Source organism: Mus caroli, unplaced genomic scaffold (assembly GCF_978045245.1).
Source record: "Mus caroli unplaced genomic scaffold, Mus_caroli_1 scaffold_13, whole genome shotgun sequence".
NCBI lineage: Eukaryota > Metazoa > Chordata > Mammalia > Rodentia > Muridae > Mus > Mus caroli.
In genome coordinates, this window is record NW_028227268.1 from 78,249,761 (window position 1) to 78,272,349 (window position 22,589).

At 42.5% G+C, this 22,589-nt stretch overlaps 1 protein-coding gene across 7 annotated transcripts in view; it reads right to left on the minus strand.

Moving 5' to 3' along the window:
• Positions 1-2,011: 2,011 nt before the first annotated feature.
• The window catches only part of Ebf1 (EBF transcription factor 1), a 397,327-nt gene continuing 376,749 nt past the window's right edge, over positions 2,012-22,589 (minus strand). For all 7 annotated transcript variants that reach the window (XM_085829017.1, XM_021175730.3, XM_021175728.3 and 4 more), the window contains 5 exons: positions 18,499-18,564; positions 17,490-17,667; positions 16,569-16,748; positions 12,845-13,039; positions 2,012-4,287 (listed from right to left, as the gene is read on the minus strand). In XM_085829017.1, the coding sequence (XP_085685143.1) occupies positions 4,256-4,287; positions 12,845-13,039; positions 16,569-16,748; positions 17,490-17,667; positions 18,499-18,564 (651 nt within the window). In that variant the 3' untranslated portion in view covers positions 2,012-4,255. The remainder of the gene's footprint in view (positions 4,288-12,844; positions 13,040-16,568; positions 16,749-17,489; positions 17,668-18,498; positions 18,565-22,589) is intronic.

Here is a 22,589-nt window from a genome sequence, read left to right on the forward strand (position 1 = left end):
CAGATTCTCCGTTGAAGACAGGACAGCAGCTTCTGTACGTACTGGCTTATATGGGGTAGTCTTTCATGACCTTACCTTGGGCTGTATTTCAGGGTAGTGCAGTAGCAGTGCCTCCCACAAGTGAATGTGCTGGTGGTTATGTGACACCCTCTTAGGTCTGGCCATGGAGTTTCTGTTGGTGGAGGCATTTTGTAAGCATCATTAACTTCATCGTGTCCAGTCATTGCAAAATTAGTGAAGACATGGAAAGTACAATGGAAAGATGTATCCTTAAATGACCCGGTCCCAGATGTGTGTATATCTTCTGTGGACCTATGAAGTTTGCACAACGACTGAGTGCCTGTAACTTTCGATTCCAGACAGATGTGGTTTTGTCAACCAGGAAAAAAAAAACCTATTATCCACACAAAGTTAAAATATAAAAATATATATAGGTTCTCTAGTCACACGTCTCATCAGCAAGCCAGGGCACATAATTAATTGGCCAGGAGGCACACTGGGATTAATTAGCAGTTGCATAGGAAGAGTTTAGCTCAGCCTTCCAGTGCAGAGGATGGTGTTCTAGAATGACCAGTTCGTGGATTCCCAATTCAGCCCCTATCATGGGGGGAATCTCACTGTTCACTGACAATAGGACTGGGGGCTCTTGCCACCAATGTGGGCCAGCACGTGCACACCTGGCTCATGCCAGCAGAGGGCAGCAGTACGCTGTGCGTGTTCAATTTGCATTCCAAATTAGCAGATCCCTGTGGGACCTACAAAGAAAGGAAGTGGGTGCCCCAGGCCTAGGCTAATTCTCTCTGGGTGTTAACACTGGCCCGAATAATAGCAAACCCGGGCCTTTTGCAGTCCATTGAGTGTTGCTCTTCTCTTCTGCCATAGAGAAATGAATACACCACTAGGAACTGCCATCACAGACAGGAAGTAACTTTAATTAAATATTGTGAAAGTTGAAAAGTTTTTTACAGCTTGAATTTTTGAAAAAAAAGGGAGAAGAAAAAAAAAGAAAGAAAAGAAAGAAAGAAAGAGAATGAAATATAACAATCTCTACAGTAGTTGGGTGCTCTAACAATTGGATTGTACAGTGTGTGTCTATTGAAAACGTTTGAAAAGAAGGTGAAAGATTTGCAGAATGAGTTCATGGAGCTGCATCCTACATTGTGAGGCTGGGCATGGCGTGGACATATCCAGTCATCCAGAGGCAGGGCTCTTCCCCCAAAACGGAAATCTGAATTGAATTCTCTACTCCATCTTCTTTTAAAAAGCCATATTCTGTATTTAGGGGGCTATCTCTTAAAGGGACTTGAAAACAAGATTTTGTGTAGAAGAAAGTGGTTCCTAAAACCACACTACTTCTCCATCGGTTAATCAAACAGAAGCAACAAAACACACTCGATACACATTTTCTTTTTAAAGGCTCTTTGGGCTTTCCAGTAAAGTTCTCATCACGGCACGTGGCTAACAGATTGGTAGCGTCTTTTGTCAGGGTCTGAGCCGGACACCTCACCGGCTCACTGCTCGTTCCTTTGCAGACAGTTGTCTGGCTCACCAGACAAAATATGGCTTTAGACCTTAGACATCTTGAGGCCAGCGCTTACCACAAGAATTCAGACGACCTTTCTGAGTACGGAGAAGCAATGCTAAACCTTGCTTATATTTTTTCCAGTTTCTTTTTATTATTATTATTATCATCAGTTGTCATTATTATTATTTCTCACCATGAAAAATCAGCTTTCCTCCCTCCCCTCCCCTACCAACCCCCCCAACTTCCCTCCCCTGCCCTCCCCAACCCATAAAAATCCGCACTCTGACAGTCTAGTGAAAACCGTTGAAATCCATACGGGCATGCACAGTCGCAGCATTGTTAATGTTCACTTGCTCTACTAGAAAAAGTAACATTGTCTTAAAGTAACAAAACAGTTCTTTTGTGCTTTTCGATTTCTCTCTTTTTTTTTCTTCTTTTTCTTTTTTTTTTTTTCTTAGAATGTTAGTGATGGCTGACAGTTGGGGGGGTGCACAGTACAATGTACAGGTGAAATGGATATGATTTGCATTGTTAAGGCATCCAATCTGCTGGTTTATATTTATGTGAAAGACAGAGAATATACAAGCAGACTTAAGAAAGAAAGTATGTTCATTGATCTCTATGAAGTTTCTCCCCCAAATTTAATGCACAAAATGCGTCACTCCAAAGGGAGAGATTCCATGCATATTACTAGAGTAAAACAGCGTTTTTGTATGCTTCCAAAGCAAAGGGTACATTATTTTTAAATCTACAGAACTAAATACTACAAGAATAATATGCTACTATTTTTTGCCATATATTGGAAAAAACTTCTTAACTTACAAATAATACAAAAATAGACAATGGCTTTTGGGTGGAAATAAAAAAAATGAAGCATGGTTTAAAACAATACTAAAAATCCCTATAAATGAATTGTTTAAAAATCACATTGAAACAGCTAATACAACCATAAGTGACCTAACTATACTTGCGCACTGTTCACAAAGCCAACACACACACAAAATAAACTGGGGGTGGGGGATGGGAGGAAGGAGAGAAAAGCAATGTACAAATTCCAAAGATAAATACATTATTTATATGGATATTTTACAAAATCCCCATTAAAACAAACAAACAGAAAGCCTTTGAATTAACTTTGCAAGTATGTGCAAGCTAAAGGTAGTGCGCTTTTTATTTCTTTGCAAAATATGCAGTAAAATTCTTTGCGTGTGTGAGATCGAAAATCTTAAGACATTAAAATGTATAAATAAAACAACTTTGGCAAAAAAAAAATCACAAAAGAAATCTACAGTATTTATAACTACATACAGAAACAGAAGGTCAAAGGTCAGCAGGAACACGCCCCCTCAGAGCCTTGCTGGCTGAATCTTTGCTATGGATTCTTTAAGAACACTTCCCAGTTGAAAGCAAAATTTCCCATAGAAAGCTGAGTTTGAAGCCTCAACCTTTTCCCTTCCTCTCTCCCAGTTTCCTTTCACACTGAACTCCAAAGCACTTTACCTGTTGACTGAATTTAGAACTTTCCAACCTTGCGGAGTCTTGCGGGTACAGACCCCTGTGTGATTTGGGACCTTGCGGAGCCTTGCGGGTATAGACCCGTGTGATTTGGGAGCCTGGAACAGCATACCTACTTGCCTTTGTCGGTTTGCTTTATTTGGGTTTTGAGCCCAGATCTAGAGTTAATATTTAGGATTCCAGCTTGAGTAAGCTTGGATCTCTTGACGGTGGAGTGCGAGCGAGATTTTGGCTTGGTAAACTGGAGGGCATATATGGAATTCTGTGCCTGGACCCTGTCCCGTGAAGTCTTGAAGGAGATTCTCGCTCGGAACATGTGTTGCTCCACTCTCAGAGGCCGCTGGCTTCGGGAGAAGTTGACATTAATAAAAGAATAAGATCAGGTTTAAAGATGCATGTTTTTTTGTTTTGTTTTGTTTTGTTTTTTGTTTGTTTTTAAATAATCTGTCTAGAGGCACTGGCTTTTCGAGTACAAGGGCAAACGTGATCATGTATGTCGCTTGGTAACTTTCCAGGCTACATTTATTTACACAGTTACTTAAGACAACCATACAAAAGAGAGAACGAAGCTTGCACTGCTAAGGGGTGGCGTGTTAAGTTAGATATTGAAAATGCACTGTCTGAGCTAACTACCACTGATAAGCTTTAAGGCGCAGAAGCCGACCCTTAGTTCGCTAAAAAATCTAACTGGCATTCCTATTCTGTCCATACGAGCTCTTTTTTTAAATTTATTTTCCCTGTTTTTCTTTTTTTTTTTTTTCTCCTTTTTGGATTTTTTTTTAAATATCACCACTTCATTCTCCCCTTCCATAGCTTTAAAAACATCATAAATTAAAACATGGAGTCTTGTTTATAGTGGCCCTTGTGTGTAGCTTAATGGTTTATAAAAGACAAATGGTTGCAGAGTTAAGCTTAAGGGAAAAAAAAGAAAAGAAAGAAAGAAAAAGAAAATGTGGGTTTGCTTTTTATCAATACAGAATAAATATATCCCCCAGATACTCGGGGGGTACAACTTTAACCAACACCCTGCTCTGGCAGACCCCCTTTCCAATTTCAGTATTTGCAAGGTCGGTGATTTTGTTTAAAAATCTGCAGTTATTGTGTGATTCCTCTTAAAAAGGCCTGAGTTAAAAGTTCCACTCTGGGACTCATGTCAGATAACTTTCGTAGCAGAATCCAACCTCTTCATTAATAAAATTCTTCAAGGCAATTCTTTCACATGGGAGGGACAATCATGCCAGATATCGCTACGAAGAGAAAAGACAGAAGTCAATGGCTTTGCATCCAAACATTTCACAAGGGAGGGGAGACACAATAATTAAAAACAAAAAAAAACCCAATCCACACATGACATTGGTAATTGAATATTAACCAGATGCCCTTGCATCTTTCGGGGAATGAATTGTGTCATAAAATATACATGTACCTTATTAAAAATTTTATACATGTATATGTGTCTCTAACAGGGTATCCTAAACATTTCTCTAAATCTGACTTCAATTTTAAGACATAGCTGGAGAGTTGCATAGTTAGAATACCACTGGGAAAGTTGCAGCCTCAGACTTTGCAAAATAGTGAGAATTTTCAATTTGTCATTTTTGCCTCCACCCCCCCCAATCACATACGAAATATAAAATAAAGGAATGGCCCGCTGTAACTGCCAACAATTTCTGCGAACAGTCTCTCCTTATGTTCTGTATTAGCATGAAAATTAAGCAACAGAGCAACCATCTGAGGGAGGGCCTTCCCTTTAGCCCTAGCTGGAAAAGGACGCCAGCCACAGCACCACAACAGGCTTTGTTCACAGGGAAAGCTGAGTCCTGGTTGGAAGAGAGCCTGTTTGCCGGACACTGTAGAATGCCTCTCTACTCCCAGGATTTCTAGAACAACCTGAGCATGGCTACTAGAGAAAACATGTAGCCTATGAAGGGAAGACCTGTTTTAAGTCAACCCTATTTTTATTTTAGAGTTTGGAGTTAGGAGCTGCACTTCGGAAATTCTGCCTCACGCCTGCCCACTTCAGAGTGCATTCCCCTGAGATGCCTAATTGTCTGCCTGACCCTCAGCCTCCATGGCTGGAACATGAAGTGAACTGCAGCACTCAGGAGTTAGTAAACGTTTAAATAGAAGCAGAGCGCCTGGGTCTAACCCCCTAGCCCAGGCAGGGTCTAACCCCAAGGCAGATTACCTCTGCCTGAGTAATTCTGCTTCTTGGATCTAGCTGAAAGCACTGTTAAACTTCTCTGCTCTGTGTTTGCCCCTACATCAAATAGACACCATTCCAATAGGGCACATTTAACATAAAGAGTATGAAAAATAGGGGTTTGCTGTAGGAAAGACGGTGTGGTAACTTGAAAATATACCAAGCCAAGAGAGATGCCTGTGTAAAACCAATGACATAGCTTTCTTTGGTTACCAATGATAACACGGAAAGAAAAAGAAAAAAGAAAAAAAAAAGAAGAAAGCCTTTTCTTTCTTTCCTTTTTATTGACAAATCTAAACTTAAGTGAATATTCTCATTAGTGATTAATGCCTGCACTAATCACTAACGAGGAAATTGGACCTCTTTCCCTTCCTTTGTCTAAACCATCTTGTGTGGAAAATGTACCTTAAAAATAAAGGAACCCCATTGGCACAGATGGACAGAAGGAGACCAGGCCATGTACCCCCCACATTACTCTGGCTTCCCTACCCCAACCCCTGACATTTTAGATTCAATTAAAAGAAAAACCCAAAAGTATTTTGCCAAACACTTTTTCCGTTAATTTTTAAACCCATCTGTATTCGCAAGGAAATTCAATCCACATGTTTCTGATTCATTTACACGTAAATCATCCAAAAGTTGTTTTGCAAGAGCCCCTTTGCAGTCCAAAAGCTCCTGGAGTCCTTTCCTAAACCCTCATAAGCCTTTCTTTCTTAGAAACAGGAAGTCATCTTTTGCCAAATGCAGCCTGACTTAAGCCCCCCACCCCCGCCACCCAAGACTTGGGATCAGTTGGAAAAGCAGTCCCCTTAAGAGCTGAGAGAGCCCTAGATTTCACTGAACTTGGGGGCGGGGGATGGGGGGCTTAGTATTTAAACCCTGGGCCTTAACTTGAGAGTTCCAGATGCTGCAGCCTCTTGTACAAGGATTGGCAGCTGGGGGGAGGGGAGTCCCTCAGTGTGCTGGCTCAGTGTCACTTTGGGTCTCTAAGCATGTGCCGGGTGGATCCTCTACTCAAATAATAGGTAGCAGGAAGTAAAGCCTAAATAGCAGGAAAGTGAAGCTTGTAGCCAATGAAGCTAGTCTCTCCTTTCTAATAAACAAACAAACAAATATATAAATAAAGGTAAATAAAAAAATACTATGTTGCTGGTGGAAGGGCAGTCTCTGTCCTGTCCAGGAGAGCACAGGGAGTGTCCATATGATATAAATTAAAGCAGAAAGTTGACAAGCCTGCTGTTTTAGCCCATGTATTCTTAGATGTGTCCATTGTAACCTAGATGGACACTTACCCTCTGGGCCCTAGGGAAACATCCTATGAGGATCGCATGAATTAAAAAAAAATTAAAATAGTGTTTTGTTACTCAAATAATTTCTTAGGTTGATTAGATTAAGCATCTTCATAGGTTTTCATTAAAGTTCCCCGCCAAATTCACTGGTGTGCTGGTACCCTTCTTTGTTTGGTAGTTATAAATCCCATAGCCTTGAGAGACTCAGCTGGCACTTGAGTGAGCAGTGTCCTGGACAGGAATGGGGCATGCCTTCTGCAAAGGGCTTGTACCATCCCCTGGGATGGTGGCTCAACGAGGTTTCTGAATTCTTTGAAGAGAATTTAGAGTTGTAGAAGTTTTCAAACATAATTTCCCTGGCTTATAAATGTTTGCAAATAGGTGGTGTTAGTATCAAATATACTTAAGGGGCACTATGGGATGAGCATGGCTGGTCCCCACTCTGTCAACAGCTCACAGAACATAAGTCTAACACAAGATCTATTACCCTTTAAGCAAGGCCCACAGTTACTTATTTACATGTTTTTGTAAAGGGTTACTGCACCCTACACTTTTCTTACACAACAAAATGCTAGCCATTTGTGGCCTGAGTCTAGGCACCTCAAAGGAGGCCCTCCCAATAAAGAAACCTCAGTGCATGACTACATGACAATCCTGGGTCTAGAAGCTGTTTTCCTATCTGTGCTGCAATCTGAAAATTAATTATGTGGGTGAGAGGGATGGGTATCGGAGGCTTGGAATGTCCCAAAACTGCTGCTGGAATGCTGACTTGCTTAAGTAGAGCCGGGGCTGATTCCCATGAGACATCACATTCCCAAGGCTGCGTTCCAAGACATCATCACAAGACCACAGTGGCCCTGCCATGGTCCCCAGTGCTGGGTGACCATGTTTTCTGAAGGGAACCCCAAAAATTCACATGCTGAAAGGCAATTTAATCCATATCCAAGGTTCCCCATTTTGATAAGAACTAAGACATTGGTTGAAAGCTTTGCAGAGTTGGGAGAAACTAAGGATGTAGTCTTCCCCCACACTATGGGTATCATGGGCTCATCAGGTGTGGAGTGAGGCAAGACCTCTAAACTGAATGTGGAGGGGGAAGGGAGGGGAGAGGGAGAGTGGGAGGGAAATGGAAAGGGAGCGGGAGTGGAGGGGGAGAGGGAGATGAGGGGGGAACAGTTCTGTAACAGTTGATACTCAGGTACATAATATTTAGGGTCAAGAGGAGCCTGAATGTTAACAAGGTATAAGAAGGGGGATTGCTCTGACAACTACTTCACAAAATCTCCCTGATCTTCTTTTCTATCTTAGTGGACATTTTTGGTGCCGGGTGATGGTTCTGTCCCGACTCCGAAGTCTTCATGTAGGACTCAGGATCTCGGGGACAACTATTTTAGAAGGAAAAAGACATTGCTTTCCATGGACAAGAGCTGAATAAAGCTGGTGACTCAATCCTTTGGGCTAGAAAGTCAGACTTACTTAGGAGTCCATGGTTAAGACTTATCAATGACTTCATCGTGATAAGAATGGGTGGACCTTTTCTACATGACTATCAATCAATCCAGAGTTTAACACATGGCATTAATTGGGCTTAGTACATGGGAAAAAGCTCTGCAGGCAAATGCCTTTAGCAAGCAAGATGGACAGTTGGTTCTGCACATCCTCGAACTCAGCATCTGCGCGTTCGCCAATCACAGATCAGCAATGTGAGGAAGGACCTTATGTGAAGCAGAATGAGGTGGACTCAGAAAGGCAGGAACCACGATCCTCACTTATACAGGCTACAAAGCTTGTACAGGCTACAAAGCAGATCTCCCAGAAGCAGAGACTAGGATGCTGTCGCCATAGCAGGGAAGTGGGACAGAGAGGAATGGCAAAAGATGGCCAATGGGTACAGTGGACAGGCGAATAGAAGGACAGGAGTCCCCCTGACAGCCACCAACCAAATATTTCAAAATTGCTAATAGAGAGCTCACTTCCCATATAAAGAAATGCTAAATTTTCCAGGTAACAGTTAAAGTAACACATTGCTTATAGACACAATCTTGGTCTAGGTGCTTCTCAGCTTAAAACAATGCTCTCCCTGGCCTGGAGTACCTAGTTACTTTTCATTGGAAAAACAGTTGAAAGGCAGCTAGCCTGTGAAATAGGCTGATTCTGCTTCATGTTACTTTTCTCTATAGTCCATGGCTGGGAGTCAGCCTCGCTTGGGTAGATCTGTCTTACTAACTCGGGTACTGTGTCTTCCCACATATAGGGAAGTTGCTTTCAAAGTTGTTAGACCTTGTTCCTCTACATGGATATAGCCCCGTGGCTCAGATCTAATATGGCAAAGCATGCTGGAGGTTGAAGAGCTGAGGGAACGCTTGGGGTTCCTCTATCTGCTAAGTGAGTGACTATGGACAAGCCATCTCAGCTCCCTATCTCCATGTCCTCATCTATAAAATGGATGAAATAAGCAGCCACCTAACAGAGCACTAGGGAAGGATCCTTGTGTCAGGGCATAAGCCAAGCTGGGAGCAAGCATTTCCATGCTGCTGGCGTGACTCTCCATTCTCACACCACACCCAGTCATGGTGCAGATCTCCTGCTGACAAAAGGGTGATGAAGGAGCAGGCTTTAAAAAAATGAAGGACGTTCAATTAACAGTGATAGTTGGAGGTAAATAGGCCTTTAAACAATATAAACAGTCCAAATGTATGGCATCTAGTCTTGTTTACATGGACAATTTGCATGTCCAACTCTTCCTTAGGCACTTGTCCTTTCTGAATGAATGGTTGAAGTTCTAAACTGGGTGAGTTAAAGTGAAATGTCCTACTACAGGCTGGACAGGCATTGGAAGCATGGGACAATGCTGAGATCCTCAGCCCATCTCCAGAGATCCAGAGCCCATCAAAGTCTCTTCAGTGGGAAAAGAAGAGGGCCAAAAACAGAAATATGAGGCGAGAAATGTCTGAAAGGCCAATGTCAGAAGGTTGCATTATCCAGTGGACAGTCTAAGATCTGTGCAAGAGATCTCTGAACAAAACCAGTGTAGATGGCAACACTATGGCTGAGTCTGCTTGTCCTGCTGGAGAGATCGCAGAGAGGGTGAGAAGGTTCCAGGGTGGCCCTTTATGAATGTAGGCCGGAGGGAGAGACCAGAGTAATAGCTTAAGGAAAGTGGTCTTGGTTAATTGAACTTTCCTTTCACCGTTCACTTTTCCAATGGTGTCACGTCTTCAAAGTGTGGCATTTGGCACGTGACAGCATTGGGAGAACCAAAGAGCATGGAGTTATAGGAGAGTCCAGCAATAATGTCCCCTCAGTGACACAAACCCCTAAATGGTAAAGGCAGGGTCATTGCATCACGATGTGCATGGGCTATACCCCATGCCTTCCAAGTCCAACATCCCTCTGCTGGTTATCACAACCCTCCCTTGCATCTTGCTCCTGATATCAACTCTAAATGTATTGGCTAGTTTTGTGTCTACTTGACATAGGGTGGAATAATCCTAGAAGAGATAACCTCAATTGAGAAACTGCTTCCAAAATATTGGTCTGCCGGCAAGCTTGGAGGGCAATTTCTTAATTAATTATTGACAGAGGAGGGCCTAGCTTATTGTGGTTTCTGCAATCCCTGGGCTGATAGTCCTGGGTTCTGTAAGAAAGCAGGTTGAATGAGCCATGGTGAGTAAGCCAGTTCGCAGGACTCTTCCATGGCCTCTGAATCAGCTCCTGCCTCTAGGTTCCTGCCCTGTTTGAGTTCCTGTCCTCACTTTTTTTTTTATGATGACTTCTTAGTGACATGGAAGTATAAGCTGAATAAACCCTTTCCTCCCCAAGCTGCTTTGGTCATGGTGTTTCAATATAGCAATGGTAACCCCAACTAAGGAACTAACCAAAGTTGATATTGTCAGCTTAAGAATTATAACTTTACCCCCCCTCATATATACCATCATTACTTCACTATATATGAGAGTTTAGTTATTCTAGCTGGGTGAACAATGGGGGGGGGCATTTATTTTTAGCTGATAGATTTCCTAGTCTGTCTACCTGGCCTGAGATGTAACAGTTTTATAGTAAAATATTTCCCACCTTTCCTTAAGATGATAGACTGGTATGTATATGTCTCTTTTTTTTCTGATTATTTTATTGGTTATTTTATTTATTCACATTTCAAATGTTATTCCCCTTCTCAGTTTCCCCTCCACAAGCCCCCTATCCCCTCCTTCCTCCACCTGCCTTTATGAGGGTGCTCCCCCACCCACCCACCCACTCTTGCCTCATCGCCCTAGCAATTCCCGATCCTGGGTCATCGAACCTCTATAGGACCAAGAGGCTCCCCTCCCAACGATACCAGATAAGGCCATCCTCTACTGTATATCCAGCTGGAGCCATGAGTTCCCCAATGTGTATTCTTTGTGGCAAGTTATTCTAAGCCCTGACTTTGCTATGCCAAGCAATCTGCCCACAGGTTCTGAGGAATGTTCTAAAAAGTTCTGCCAGAGGTAGAGAGGTACAATGATGTAGTTGCTCTGTTTCTGGGGTTGTAGGTTCAATCATGACTCCAATGTGTTCTCACTAGGTCCCTTAAGAGACCTAAGCTTGACTGTACCCTTCTATACATTGAGGGTCTAACTGAGCTCTGAAGGTCTTGGGAGAACCAGTGTGTGCTTACTTCAGCAGAGAGTAACCAGAATGTAATGTGTGTCTATATGTTAAATGGAGAGTACGCTTCCACAGAGAAATAAAGCTGAGAAATCTCAGGTGTGTCACTGCCTTTCTGACCATCCTCTGGTCTCCACAGTTGCCCTCTACGTGTGATGTGCTGGTCATGGAAGTCAGGCTCTGTAGTGAGTGGCACAGGGCAGGGACTAGGGGCAGAATCCTGTGGCTTTCATTCACCTCCACCTCCACTGTCTGCCTGATGTCTGTGACCTGTATTTACCCTCTCTAAGCTCGATCACCAGGTACTGTACTGATCTAATGGCCCCCATACGTCATCAGGACATTGTGGGGATTAAATACATAAAGCCTGCCCTGTGCTTAGCAGAGCGCCTGGCATACTGTTTGGTGCTCAATAGATGGTGGTTAGCTGGGCGTGGTGACGCACGCCTTTAGTCCCAGCACTTGAGAGGCAGAGGCAGGTGGATTTCTGAGTTCGAGGCCAGCCTGATCTACAAAGTGAGTTCCAAGACAGCCAGGGCTATTCAGAGAAACCCTGTCTCGAAAAACAAACAAACAATAACAACAACAAGAAAGAAAGAAAGAAGAAAGAAAGAAAGAAAGAAAGAAAGAAAGAAAGAAAGAAAGAAAGAAAGAAAGAAAGAAAGAAAGAAAGAAAGAAAGAAAATAGATGGTAGTTGATGATTTTATTGCTCTTATTTCCCTGCAAGCTGTCTTGGGAATCTGGCATAACATTCTTGGAAAGTGTTAGGTCCGAGAAAGAGATGAAATTTTGGCCTGATTTTGATGCCAATGACTGTCGCACACCAGATGGGAGGAGTCAAGCAATATTGCAAACTCTCCCCACCTCGAGTTTTCTCATCTTTACAGGTAGAGACGGTGAGCATCCGTGTCATCATTGTGCTGGGGGTGGGGGTAGGGGGGACACATGAGGTCCCAGAAGCCGATACCATTCATAGAGCTAAGCACATAGAAAGAATGTGAGGAAAAAGTTGGCACGTTTTTAAAGTTGGGTTTTTCTTTTCCTCCCTCAATGAATGAAAAAGGTTAGCGCCCAAAACATGATGGTCCTGACACTTCCCATGCTTCATGGTGGAAAGGAGACCGTACAGCTTTAATATGAACTGGAATATTTCAGTGGTTCTCAAGAGATCTTTGATATTTGTTATACTGGTCCCTTAACCTTGGGCTCTGAATGGACTGCAGCTGTCCCTTCCCTGACACATCTTTACACAGCCTCATCCTGACACAAGCTACAAGAAGAGAGGGCTGAGTGACCTACTTCAGGGGAAGGCCTGTCCCAGGAGAGACTCTGCCATGAAGAACAGGATAGTATCTATAAAACACAGGTCAGATAGAGGCAACAACAAAGAATGGGAAGGAACAAAAGAGAAATGGTGGCTTAGCAAATGCCTATAGTGTTCTCCAGCAAGGCCTGCGCTGGAGCAGAGTTCCTGGAGAAGGAAGGAGGATGCTACAGACACCAAGGAGACGTGAACAGGGCGGGTGGCTGAGACTGGAAACTACTAACACAAAAGCAAAGAGGAGTCAGGGCAGAGAGAAGCCAGTAGACCAAGGGGCTAACCCCCATCCCCACACCCCACTCACAGCAACAGTGAGACACCTGCTTGGACCTCTGGGACTTACCTTGCAGGCTGTTCCCGTTGGTGCTGGTGCAGGTGGGAGGTGGGGACGTCTGGGGTCTGACAACTGGTGCGAAAGCACTCTTCTGTTTCACTGCTGAGACCATGTTGGCTGGTGAGAAGGAGAAGATGCCGGAGGAGCTGCTGCAGTTGGAGGGGAGGCTTGTAGATGAGGCCATGGTGGGGCTGGATGGCACAACTGAGGGTTACAATGAGAGGAGAGAGTTACATCCAGAGACAAGGAGGCTTGCAAGAGATCTAGCTACTCTACTGTTGACCATTCTTGGGCAAGGCTCTCCCTAAACTCTCAGGATCCCACGACCCCTAATTTCATCACTCAGTACTTAGCATGTACTACCTTCAAGTTAGTAGCCTTCATGATTATACTGTGGGCTTATTGCACACCCAGTAATGTGCTAGTCACCAGTGTCACAGAGGGTTTCCAGGGATGCAGCGGTGATCTTTTTCATTCAGTACCTTAGATCCCAACACATGGAGCATGTTGTGGAAATAAACACAGAGCCTCCATCCTTTGATTTTTTTTTCATGCAAGAAGACAAAAGCCTAATCCTATCTTATCAGGGATAACACAGCACAGGAGGGATGAGGGTACCTGCAGCCACCTCTGGAGAGGCAGAAGTGACATCGAGAGGGGAGGACTTTATAACGAGCTGTCAAGGAAAGTCTTCTACCTCTGGCTTAGATAAGGTGTTAACATAGCATGTGAGGACAGAGAGGGGACAGGGAGAGGCTAGTTTGAGTGGATGTGATCACCAAGGAAGGAATGGGACTTGTAAAGAAAAGGGGGAAATCGAAGGCAAAGCCAGCACCGTAACTTTAGGCTTGGGCAGTTGGCAGTGTGTGTGCATAAGCCCTCTTTCTCTCCAAGAGGTTATAGGGTATGGATATGGCTGGGCCTGGATGCTCTACCACACAGACTCCAGTAGGTAGAAGGTCAGGTAGACAAGAAAACCACCACGTGCATCATGGGTGGAAAACACATAACTAAGTCCAAGTTCCAAATTCTCTATTTTCACTTCTCATGGAGCCTTCTACCAATGTTTGTGAGGTGAGCAGGGAGCTCTGATGTGTCTGGCAGTAGAGGGGACTCAGATAATCAATGCCGAGAAGACTTCCGCCATCCTGGCTACTTCAGAAGACAGTATCAAGGCTTTCATATGCACCGTTCTTTTGCCTCTATGTCCTGGATACTCCTGGGAACTATATTGTTTATGTCACTTAATAAACCTCACATATTTCTTTGGGGTGCACAGGATTCTTCACATCTTTCCATCTTTCAGTTGACAGAAGAACATAAGGCCAAGGACTTATAACATTTTTTTAAAACACGTAAGCAAATTGGAAGTGAAGACACAATTGAGAAAGTAGGCAAAGTGAATACCATGTATACATCCGACTCTATCTACTGCATCCCCTGTGAAGGAATCATTCGCAGAGGAAAAAGGCCACCAGGTCTGAAGAGCAGTTTGGGCCTGGCTGGTGCTTGGTCTCTTAGCTTTGGAAAGTTGGTGATCTGGGAACCAAATCAGTCATGGGCAGGGATAGCCATTAGGGGGGAAATGACTCTTTATCATCAGGCCAAGTCAGCATGGGTCCAAATGGGCACAGATCTTACTGGAGGAGAATGGAGAGGCCTCATCCACACCTCAGAGTTCTCCCCAACGTTTGCTAGACAGTACTTTTTTTCTTTTAATGAGACCAGCATTTTTATCCATCTCTTAGGATTTGTAAATGCAAGAATGCGCTCAATAATAACACCCATTTAAATTGCAAAATTCCTGCACTGGAGGTTTGATTTTTAAATATTCTTAGACTTGAAATCCTGCTGGCTCACCAAGGAAGGCAATTAATCTCGTTGGCAAATGTGATCATTATGTGTATTTAGAGGTGGGGAGTTTGGGGGGGGGCAGTTAACAAGAAAGGGGTAAAATATAGAGGAGCATTGCCATTTGTTACGACATTATTAGTTACCAGCAGCCACACCACAAAATGTGTTCAGCCATTGAATGTCTTATTTTATTTTTTTTATTTTGTCGGAATTTTTCAACATGAGTGGTTTATGAATAATTAAATGTTACAGAGGCAAATATTCAAATCATCCGGGCTCTGTGTTTATTGTTTTATTTGCATTTATGCAGATAAAACCATCCCATCTGAGGGCCTATTTGGGAATTTAATACTGTATTTGTGAGCGCTGAGGAAATCAATTAATGGAAATTAAATGTTCAAAGTTTCTCAGCCTGACAGATGTGATGTCAGGCAGAAGTCACTGGGTGTCCTCACAGGCTTGGGAAGGTGACCAACTCCACCCCCTAAATTGAATTGCTACCATATAGCAATTAGCTTATTGATTTAATTAAGAATGCCACCTTTTAATTTTCAGGTCATGATTGGAACATTTTCTGATTGAGTAGCTGGGAGAACACTGAGGGACAGATCTTCACTAAATCAAAACCTAAAGTGAAACCAACCCCAGTGTTGGCTGGTAAAGTGACTTGGTACATGCAGACTAGCTGGCAATTTTTAAATGTTCTACACATGGCAAATACGGTAGAAATCAAAACAGAGTACATCCTGAGCTGAGAATTCCCTCAGATATAACTCAGGGCCAGGATGAGCTGCCCACCTTCCAGTTGTTAGCCACAAATTACACTCAATGAAGAGCCAGCACTGTTTTCTATACTTTGAGCTAAGACTCATGAATATTCTTTCATTTGGCAACACACTCTTGTTCCTTTACAAATGTCTCTGCATTCTAACCACATTTTCTGCATCGAAAGAACTCTCCACAAAGTTCCACATGAACTTGCCCATCTATGGAAAGGTCCTCAGGGGGAGAGCAAGAGGTTGTGGGGAAAGAGCCTGTGACATTTTATAGTGAGAAATGCCAGTTTGGGGAGGATCTTTAGATGTATGCATTTATATATAAAGATGCCAGTTTGCTGCATTCTTTAGATACAGTGGCAGTGTTGTGCCCAAACAAACAAATCCTTTAAGCTAAACTGCCTTGAGGTATGAATAGGGCACCTAGAAATATTTATATTTTCTCTCTCTCTCTCTCTCTCTCTCTCTCTCTCTCTCTCTCTCTCTCTCTCTCTCTCTCTCTCTCCCTCTCTCTGTGTGTGTGTGTGTGTGTGTAAGTGTTTTCTGAAAAAATATATGTTTGAGCATGTTTTTATCTTTCTTATGAGTATATTATTCACAAAAAGGAAAACAGAAATATCAGCAAACAAGTTCTGTTATTTAAGGAGGGGATCTATTGTTGCAGCATCAGGATAATGACTTAGCTTTCCAAGTAACTCTCTCCTGGGCCAGGCCCGAGGACCAGATTCTGGCAAAGACCATCTTAGCCCTGTTCCCCCGGTACAGGTGAAGGCGTGGTTCAGATACTTCTCCTCTTAAGGATGGGAGTGAGGAGGCATGGAGAGGACATGAACTTATTTAGGGGCCATCAGTTAGTAACTACTGGAAGTGGGTGGTAGCCCCATTGCCATCTGACCACAAGCATGCAGTCTTGGAATGGCCATTGGTTTTGTGCAAGGTGAGATTGCAGAGATCTCTGCTAGAGGGGATGGTACCCAAGTATTGAGGGTAGCAGGCATGGAGTGGGCATCAGGGCTCGGACCAGCCATGCCCAGCTTGCCTCTCTGCATGATACTAAGCTCTGCAAAGGAAACATACAAAACGTGGGACATATATCTACTTACTGGCATAGGGTGAGTTGGCAGCTGAGCCATTGAGGAAGGTTGGGGAGCCGCCCAAATTGGACATGGCGGCCGAGCCGTAGCCGTTCATGCTTGTGGTGACTGAGTTATAGTTGGTTTGCTGTGGGGTGGTGCTCGGCACATAGCCATGTGGTGACACGCTGCTTGAGTTGCGGGTGAAACCTGAAAAGTGAGGGGACAAACCAGGCGTGAGGGTAGCATTCGGATGGTGCATCTGTGGGAGACCTGGGGTGTAAGGGAGGAACATCTCCATTATTACCCCCTCACTGTAACCGGGAGGGAAAAGACCTGATGATTCATGTGCATGGGCTGGTCGTGCTATCTCTGTGATTAAAATGGGAAGCTAGCAAAGACACATTTCTTAGGAGATCATAAATACTTAGCAGGCCTGTGAGAAGTGGCAATGCAGGGCCTATAAATTATCATTTGGGAGCAGGAATAAATCCCAATCTAAGAGATGTTCCCCCGAGTTAACAGGTCCCTCTTCCCTGGGCAAGAATGATGTGTTGTGGCCTATGAGAACTTTAATTCCATCCCTCTTTGTGATCTGTCACTCATGATTTATGGTGAAAAGTTGGATGTAGAGATGGCTGAATGCATGCATGCATTCTTTCTAGCCCCCTACTAGGTCTCCAGATGTGAAACTAGAAACAAACTCCTATAATCATATTCGATACACACAGTGAAGAATCACCTCCTTTAGAAGAAAATAGTTGGTTCTCTCTCTCTCTCTCTCTCTCTCTCTCTCTCTCTCTCTCTCTCTCTCTCTCTCTCTCTCTCTCTCTCTCTCTCTCTCTTCCTTCCTTTCTTCCCTTCTTCTTTTTTTAATGGTGGGAAGGGTGGGAGCTTGCCTTTGTCAAGGGGCAGGGGAAATGGAAGATGTGGAAATAGCAGGCTTCTGACCTTGATTGGTGGCTTGTGATGCCTCCGAGACATTCACAGCCAGTTGTCCACTGAAGGAGTTCACACCCATCATCCCTGCATGGACCGAAGTGTTAGCAAGGGCTGGGAGCTGGTTGTGGTTCCGAGGGACACTGTACAGAGCCTCTGCAATGTCGGCAGCTCTCTTCAGGATAATCTCCTGAAAAGGCAAAGGCACGTCTTTGTTAGCTACCCCAATTCATCCTCCCAATAACCTTTGTGTGCCTCCTCTCTGACATATTCTGTGCTCAGAGCCTTACGTGGTCAACTGTAGTCCTGTCAATAGCCCAGCTGACACATCTATAAGTCAATCTTCATTATCCTGACCACATCTTAGTTGGGGAAACTGGGGTTATGAAAGGCAAAGTGCTAACTCAAAAACATTTATTTCTTTAAAGGCAGAGCTGAGACCCAGAATGCCATTGCTTGACGCTGAGGCCTATTGCTGTCAGTATATAACAGTATTGTGAGACTTTCCTTCTCCTGCCCATATAGGAACTCAGAGCCGACAATTCATGTCCCCTAGTGCCACACAGAGAAATCAAAGTCTGGGGATTAGTATAACTGCTTTGTGAGTAGTGAACACTGGAGTGGTGGGGGAGGAGTGAGATTGGCTAGACTCAGTTTCCCAAGCAGCTTCCATTCCTTATATACCATTGTGCATGAAGCATGAATGATACACTACTGGGACCTCGTTGTATATTTAGGAGAAGAAATTAAATCCTTCCTTCCCAGTCAAGATTCATTTTTAAATGGAGCACTTTTCCAGAAAGGCAAATGATTCAATAGAAAAGGAAATAGAAGTTTTATAAAAGCAAGAAAGTCTGAACAGCTCTGTGACATGTCACATCTCAGATCCTTGTGTTCTGAACATATGAGTATTGCTTTCATAGGCTATTTTAAAAACTGCTTTCTCATAGAATAAGGACTCTGAGATTTTTTTAATCAAATGAGCAAGCATTTCATTAAGTTAGAGACCTAGAACACTCACCTGGTTGTTGTGGGGCATCCCGTACAGGGCTTCAACCAGATCTGCAGCTCTTTTAAGGATCACTTCCTGTCAAGGACAAAAAATAAATTGTAGGCTTCTGAAAGATAACAGGTGCCCTTATCTTTCACATGACAGCATCTCCATCCTTCTGGCCACCCTTTGCCAAGGGACAGTTGTAAAAGCAATAGCTTGGGGACCCCTTAAAATGGTGTTAAGTTGCCAATTCATCATTGTTCACATACACACTTAATTGAGTCAAGAGCTGAACATCATTGGTACTGCAAGATAAAACATCACTCAATCATCTGCCATAGGCATGATAAAGCACTCATACGCTTATTGCTGAATACAACTGTGTGGTCATTTACTAGATTACTATAATCAATGTCATTCAGCGCATGGTATGAATCCCTAAAATGTGTTTATTTTGTACTTAATTGCTTATTCCAGAAACCATGACCTTATCAGACAGGTCATTTTTGAGGAATTTCCAATCAATCAATCTCCACCCACTAAAGAAGCATGGAGCCTCAAGCTTCTTTTGTTTGTCTCTCTTGAATGGCAGAGACATAGGAAGCTCACATCCTGAAGGAATATGATGTTGATCAAAGACCCTTGCTTAAGGATTCTGTGGTCTCTAGAAGCCCCCACTCTGCCAGCATTCATGACTCGAAGTCTTGCTTTCTTGTACTGCAATTCTTTGCTGTTTCTGTAGTGTTTCTGTTTCTTCTCTCTTGCTCACCCACTCTCCTTCTAGGTCTATGCTTTACTATTCATTTAGGTTAAAAAAAATAGCTCCCTCTTTTTACTAAGCTAGCCTTCTGCATTGGCTTGCATTGGGTCCAGTCAATAGGGAAACACACATTTGAACAAGTATAAGTCCTTCTTCAGATGGAAGGTCAGCAAAGAACCACATCCAAGGATGAAAGGCAGAGAGGTGACTTATCAGAAGAGCTGTTTACTGTAGTCCAGTATTGGTAAAGGTGCAGATGGATGTAGAACTTTAAAATCTGATGCCTTGGAACCTGAATGGGAAGGCGGTGCTGTTTGATTTTCATATGCTCCAGACACTGATCAGAAAATAGGGCTATAATTACATTCATTTCCCTGTCACTGTAGCCTCTTCAAAAATCCTCGAACAACTCTTTAAATGACAAGCTTTTAGATATATATTAGCATTTTTTTCAATTTGAAATTCTCCACAATATAAGATAAAACAGTTGTCATACCGCAGTAACTACTTATCACATATATAATGTCCTAAATTCAAAAATGAGATAGAGGAGGAGTTTGCAATTCTTGATAAACATTGATGTTTACCTTAAGTTCCCAGAAATGCACCCCCTCTTCTAAAACAATTCAGTCATTTTTTTTTCATGTAGGGGGTAGAAAGCACAATATAATCAATGGAATTTGAGTCAATGTATCTAAAATCATTCCTTGACTTTTTAAAGCAAGCTACATGATAATTCACCACTTTTTGTTTGCAGGAGTATCTGACCACAGCGGTTAATAATTGACCAGGGCACACTAAACCCTATCCCCAGCTCAAATTCAGCTAGTGTTGCTTCCATCAAAACCTTGTGGCTTTATCTGGCTCTGAGCAAAAGACTAAAACAAAACAGTATCAACTTAATTCATTCATTAAAAGATTTACCATCTCTGGATCTATGGTCACATATATCTCCAAATGGATATTTATGCCGATGTTTGGGCCCCACTAGGAAGGCATTTCTTTCTCTTTACATTTTTTTTTTGAAGAAAAAATACAGATCTCGTTTGTCAAACTCATGATGCAGTACATAATTCAAGTGATGAGTTTCTGCTCTGCAACACCGTAACTGGAGGTTGTAGCCACCCTTCTTATTTCTATTAATTGCACAAAATCAGGGAGTACTGAAGGCATGCCAAACTCTTAGATTTTATAAATCTGAAAAACTGTATTTTCTGATGACTACGTTTTTCAGTGATACAACTAACCCAACCAACCAGAGGCTAGTCACCATTTAACCATTTGCATGTGAAGCACATAGAAACACTGCATCCTTTTGATCCTCAGTATCACCTTTTTGTGATTCATGATAGTTCAGCTTGTTTTTCCAACCCAGCACATGGTCACAGGCATGGACTCAGCATAATGTCACTTCAAGCCATCATCTGAATTTCAAGGAAAATGAGCCTGATTTCTTGTCCAAAAAAAATATGTTCTTAAATGATACCTCACCCATCTAAAAATGTCCTTCAGTGCAGTAACAAATTTGGAGGTTTAGGGAGACCACATTTGGTGTAGCCCTACCAATGTGATTAGGCTTCTGTTAGTTATTTGTGCAAATGGGAAGGAAGAAAGACATTCCTGGGCCCTCCATGAGTTAGTGCCACAGACCTGCAAGGTGCTTGGATTTCGGTGACCAGAAAATTGCTCTCACCTCCATGTCATTACGTTCCCAGTGAACTAGCCCCCAAGCGTGTTTGTGTTGGGGATCTAATATATTGCCTTTCAATCAGAGCTGAGAGCCACTGAACACAGAGACAGAACATGACGAGCAGGTCAGGAAAGCAATAAAGATTTTACAGAGCTGTCCAAGGTGCTAAATTTACTCAATAATGGGTTTGGCACCATAGTGTTAACCTCTCATTTACTACCAGTTTGAGGGACTAAATTGAAGTAGCTGACTTCATTTACCTTGAAATGTATATTTTATGACATTATGTAAGGAGATGGAAAGGGCACTGCAGTTTTAACAATTTAAAGGCTAAAGCATGTTTAAGATGAAACTTGAATATTTATTGTATATTGCACTTAAAGTATATAGAATGTTAAAATGTATTGATTAAATTTGTAAAAGGCATTATAAAAATGACAGGTAATATAAGAGATGTATGTCTTTTAAAATCAAATTGATAGTGTATACTATCTCTTCTGTGGCCACAAGTGTAATTTTTTTGCAGTTTTATATGGTAATTTGAAAAATCTGTAATTTCACATTAGGAAATGATTGAGCTTAAGAGTTTTTAAAAAAGAAATTTCCCACTAGGGGAAGACTGGATATTTCATATAGTATTTTGTGTTGGAAAATATGCCTTAAGTCCTATTTTGGTGGCATTAAGTGGTAGTATGGTAGACACAGTCTTCAATTCTAATATTCAATTTCAATATTTCTCAAAAGAAAAGGTACTTGGCTAGTACTAATATCTAATTTTTCAAGGCATTCGTTTGTCAGAGAGATTTTCTCTTCCTTTCCTAATGATAAAAGACCCCACTGCTCACATTTTTTAAACATGAGAGTAGAGATTAGAGTCTTCCAAGATAATTAATACTATACTTGGATTTCAAAACAAAATCCCATTGGAGAATAAAAAAGACATCCATGAGTATCCTAAATATTGAAAATCTCTAGAGCCTCCTCTAAAGACTTTAATTCTTGTTCTCCAACCAAAATTTTGAGTCAAACATTATTTTTCTCTGTATGGCCCTGAAATTTTAAAGAAACAGGGTGTGTTTGTTCTTAAAACAACTTCACATTGATCTGTTTTCTCTTACAATAACAACGTGTCATCTCTTGTCCTACAGTGTTCTCAGAGTAATGATTGCACAGATGGGGGCATTGGAGTGGGAAGGGGCTACATTATTAAACCTACTGGGAGGTAACAGAAAAATTCAAGAGACTCCAAGAGGGATGGGGTTCCAAGAAAGTTCAAGTGTAATTGCTATGGCTTAGTTTATGACTTGGGATCACAGCAGCTGAATGGGCTGCAAAGAGAAGTCCAGGGTTTTTTTTTTCTATGTTTTAATCCAGTCAGGTGGTGAGTTATATTTGAGCTACTTGTGGCCATAATTATCACCTGTGAGTATCACTGTCCAGCTACTTTGAAGACTTGTTACCCTCCCAGAATTGAGCTTCAGGGTCTACAAGGGTTACCCATGATGCTCCTATCCTCTGCTAGTCCACTCTAGTCAATCTTTTCTCCCCTGTGGTATTGAAGAGCTTTTCTGAGTTCAGGTTTAAGCAATCCTCATGAGCCTAGAAGCAAGCCAGGTAGTGGGCTCTTTCTTCGCCATCTCCTTACCCAATTCTTCTTTGGAGTAACCA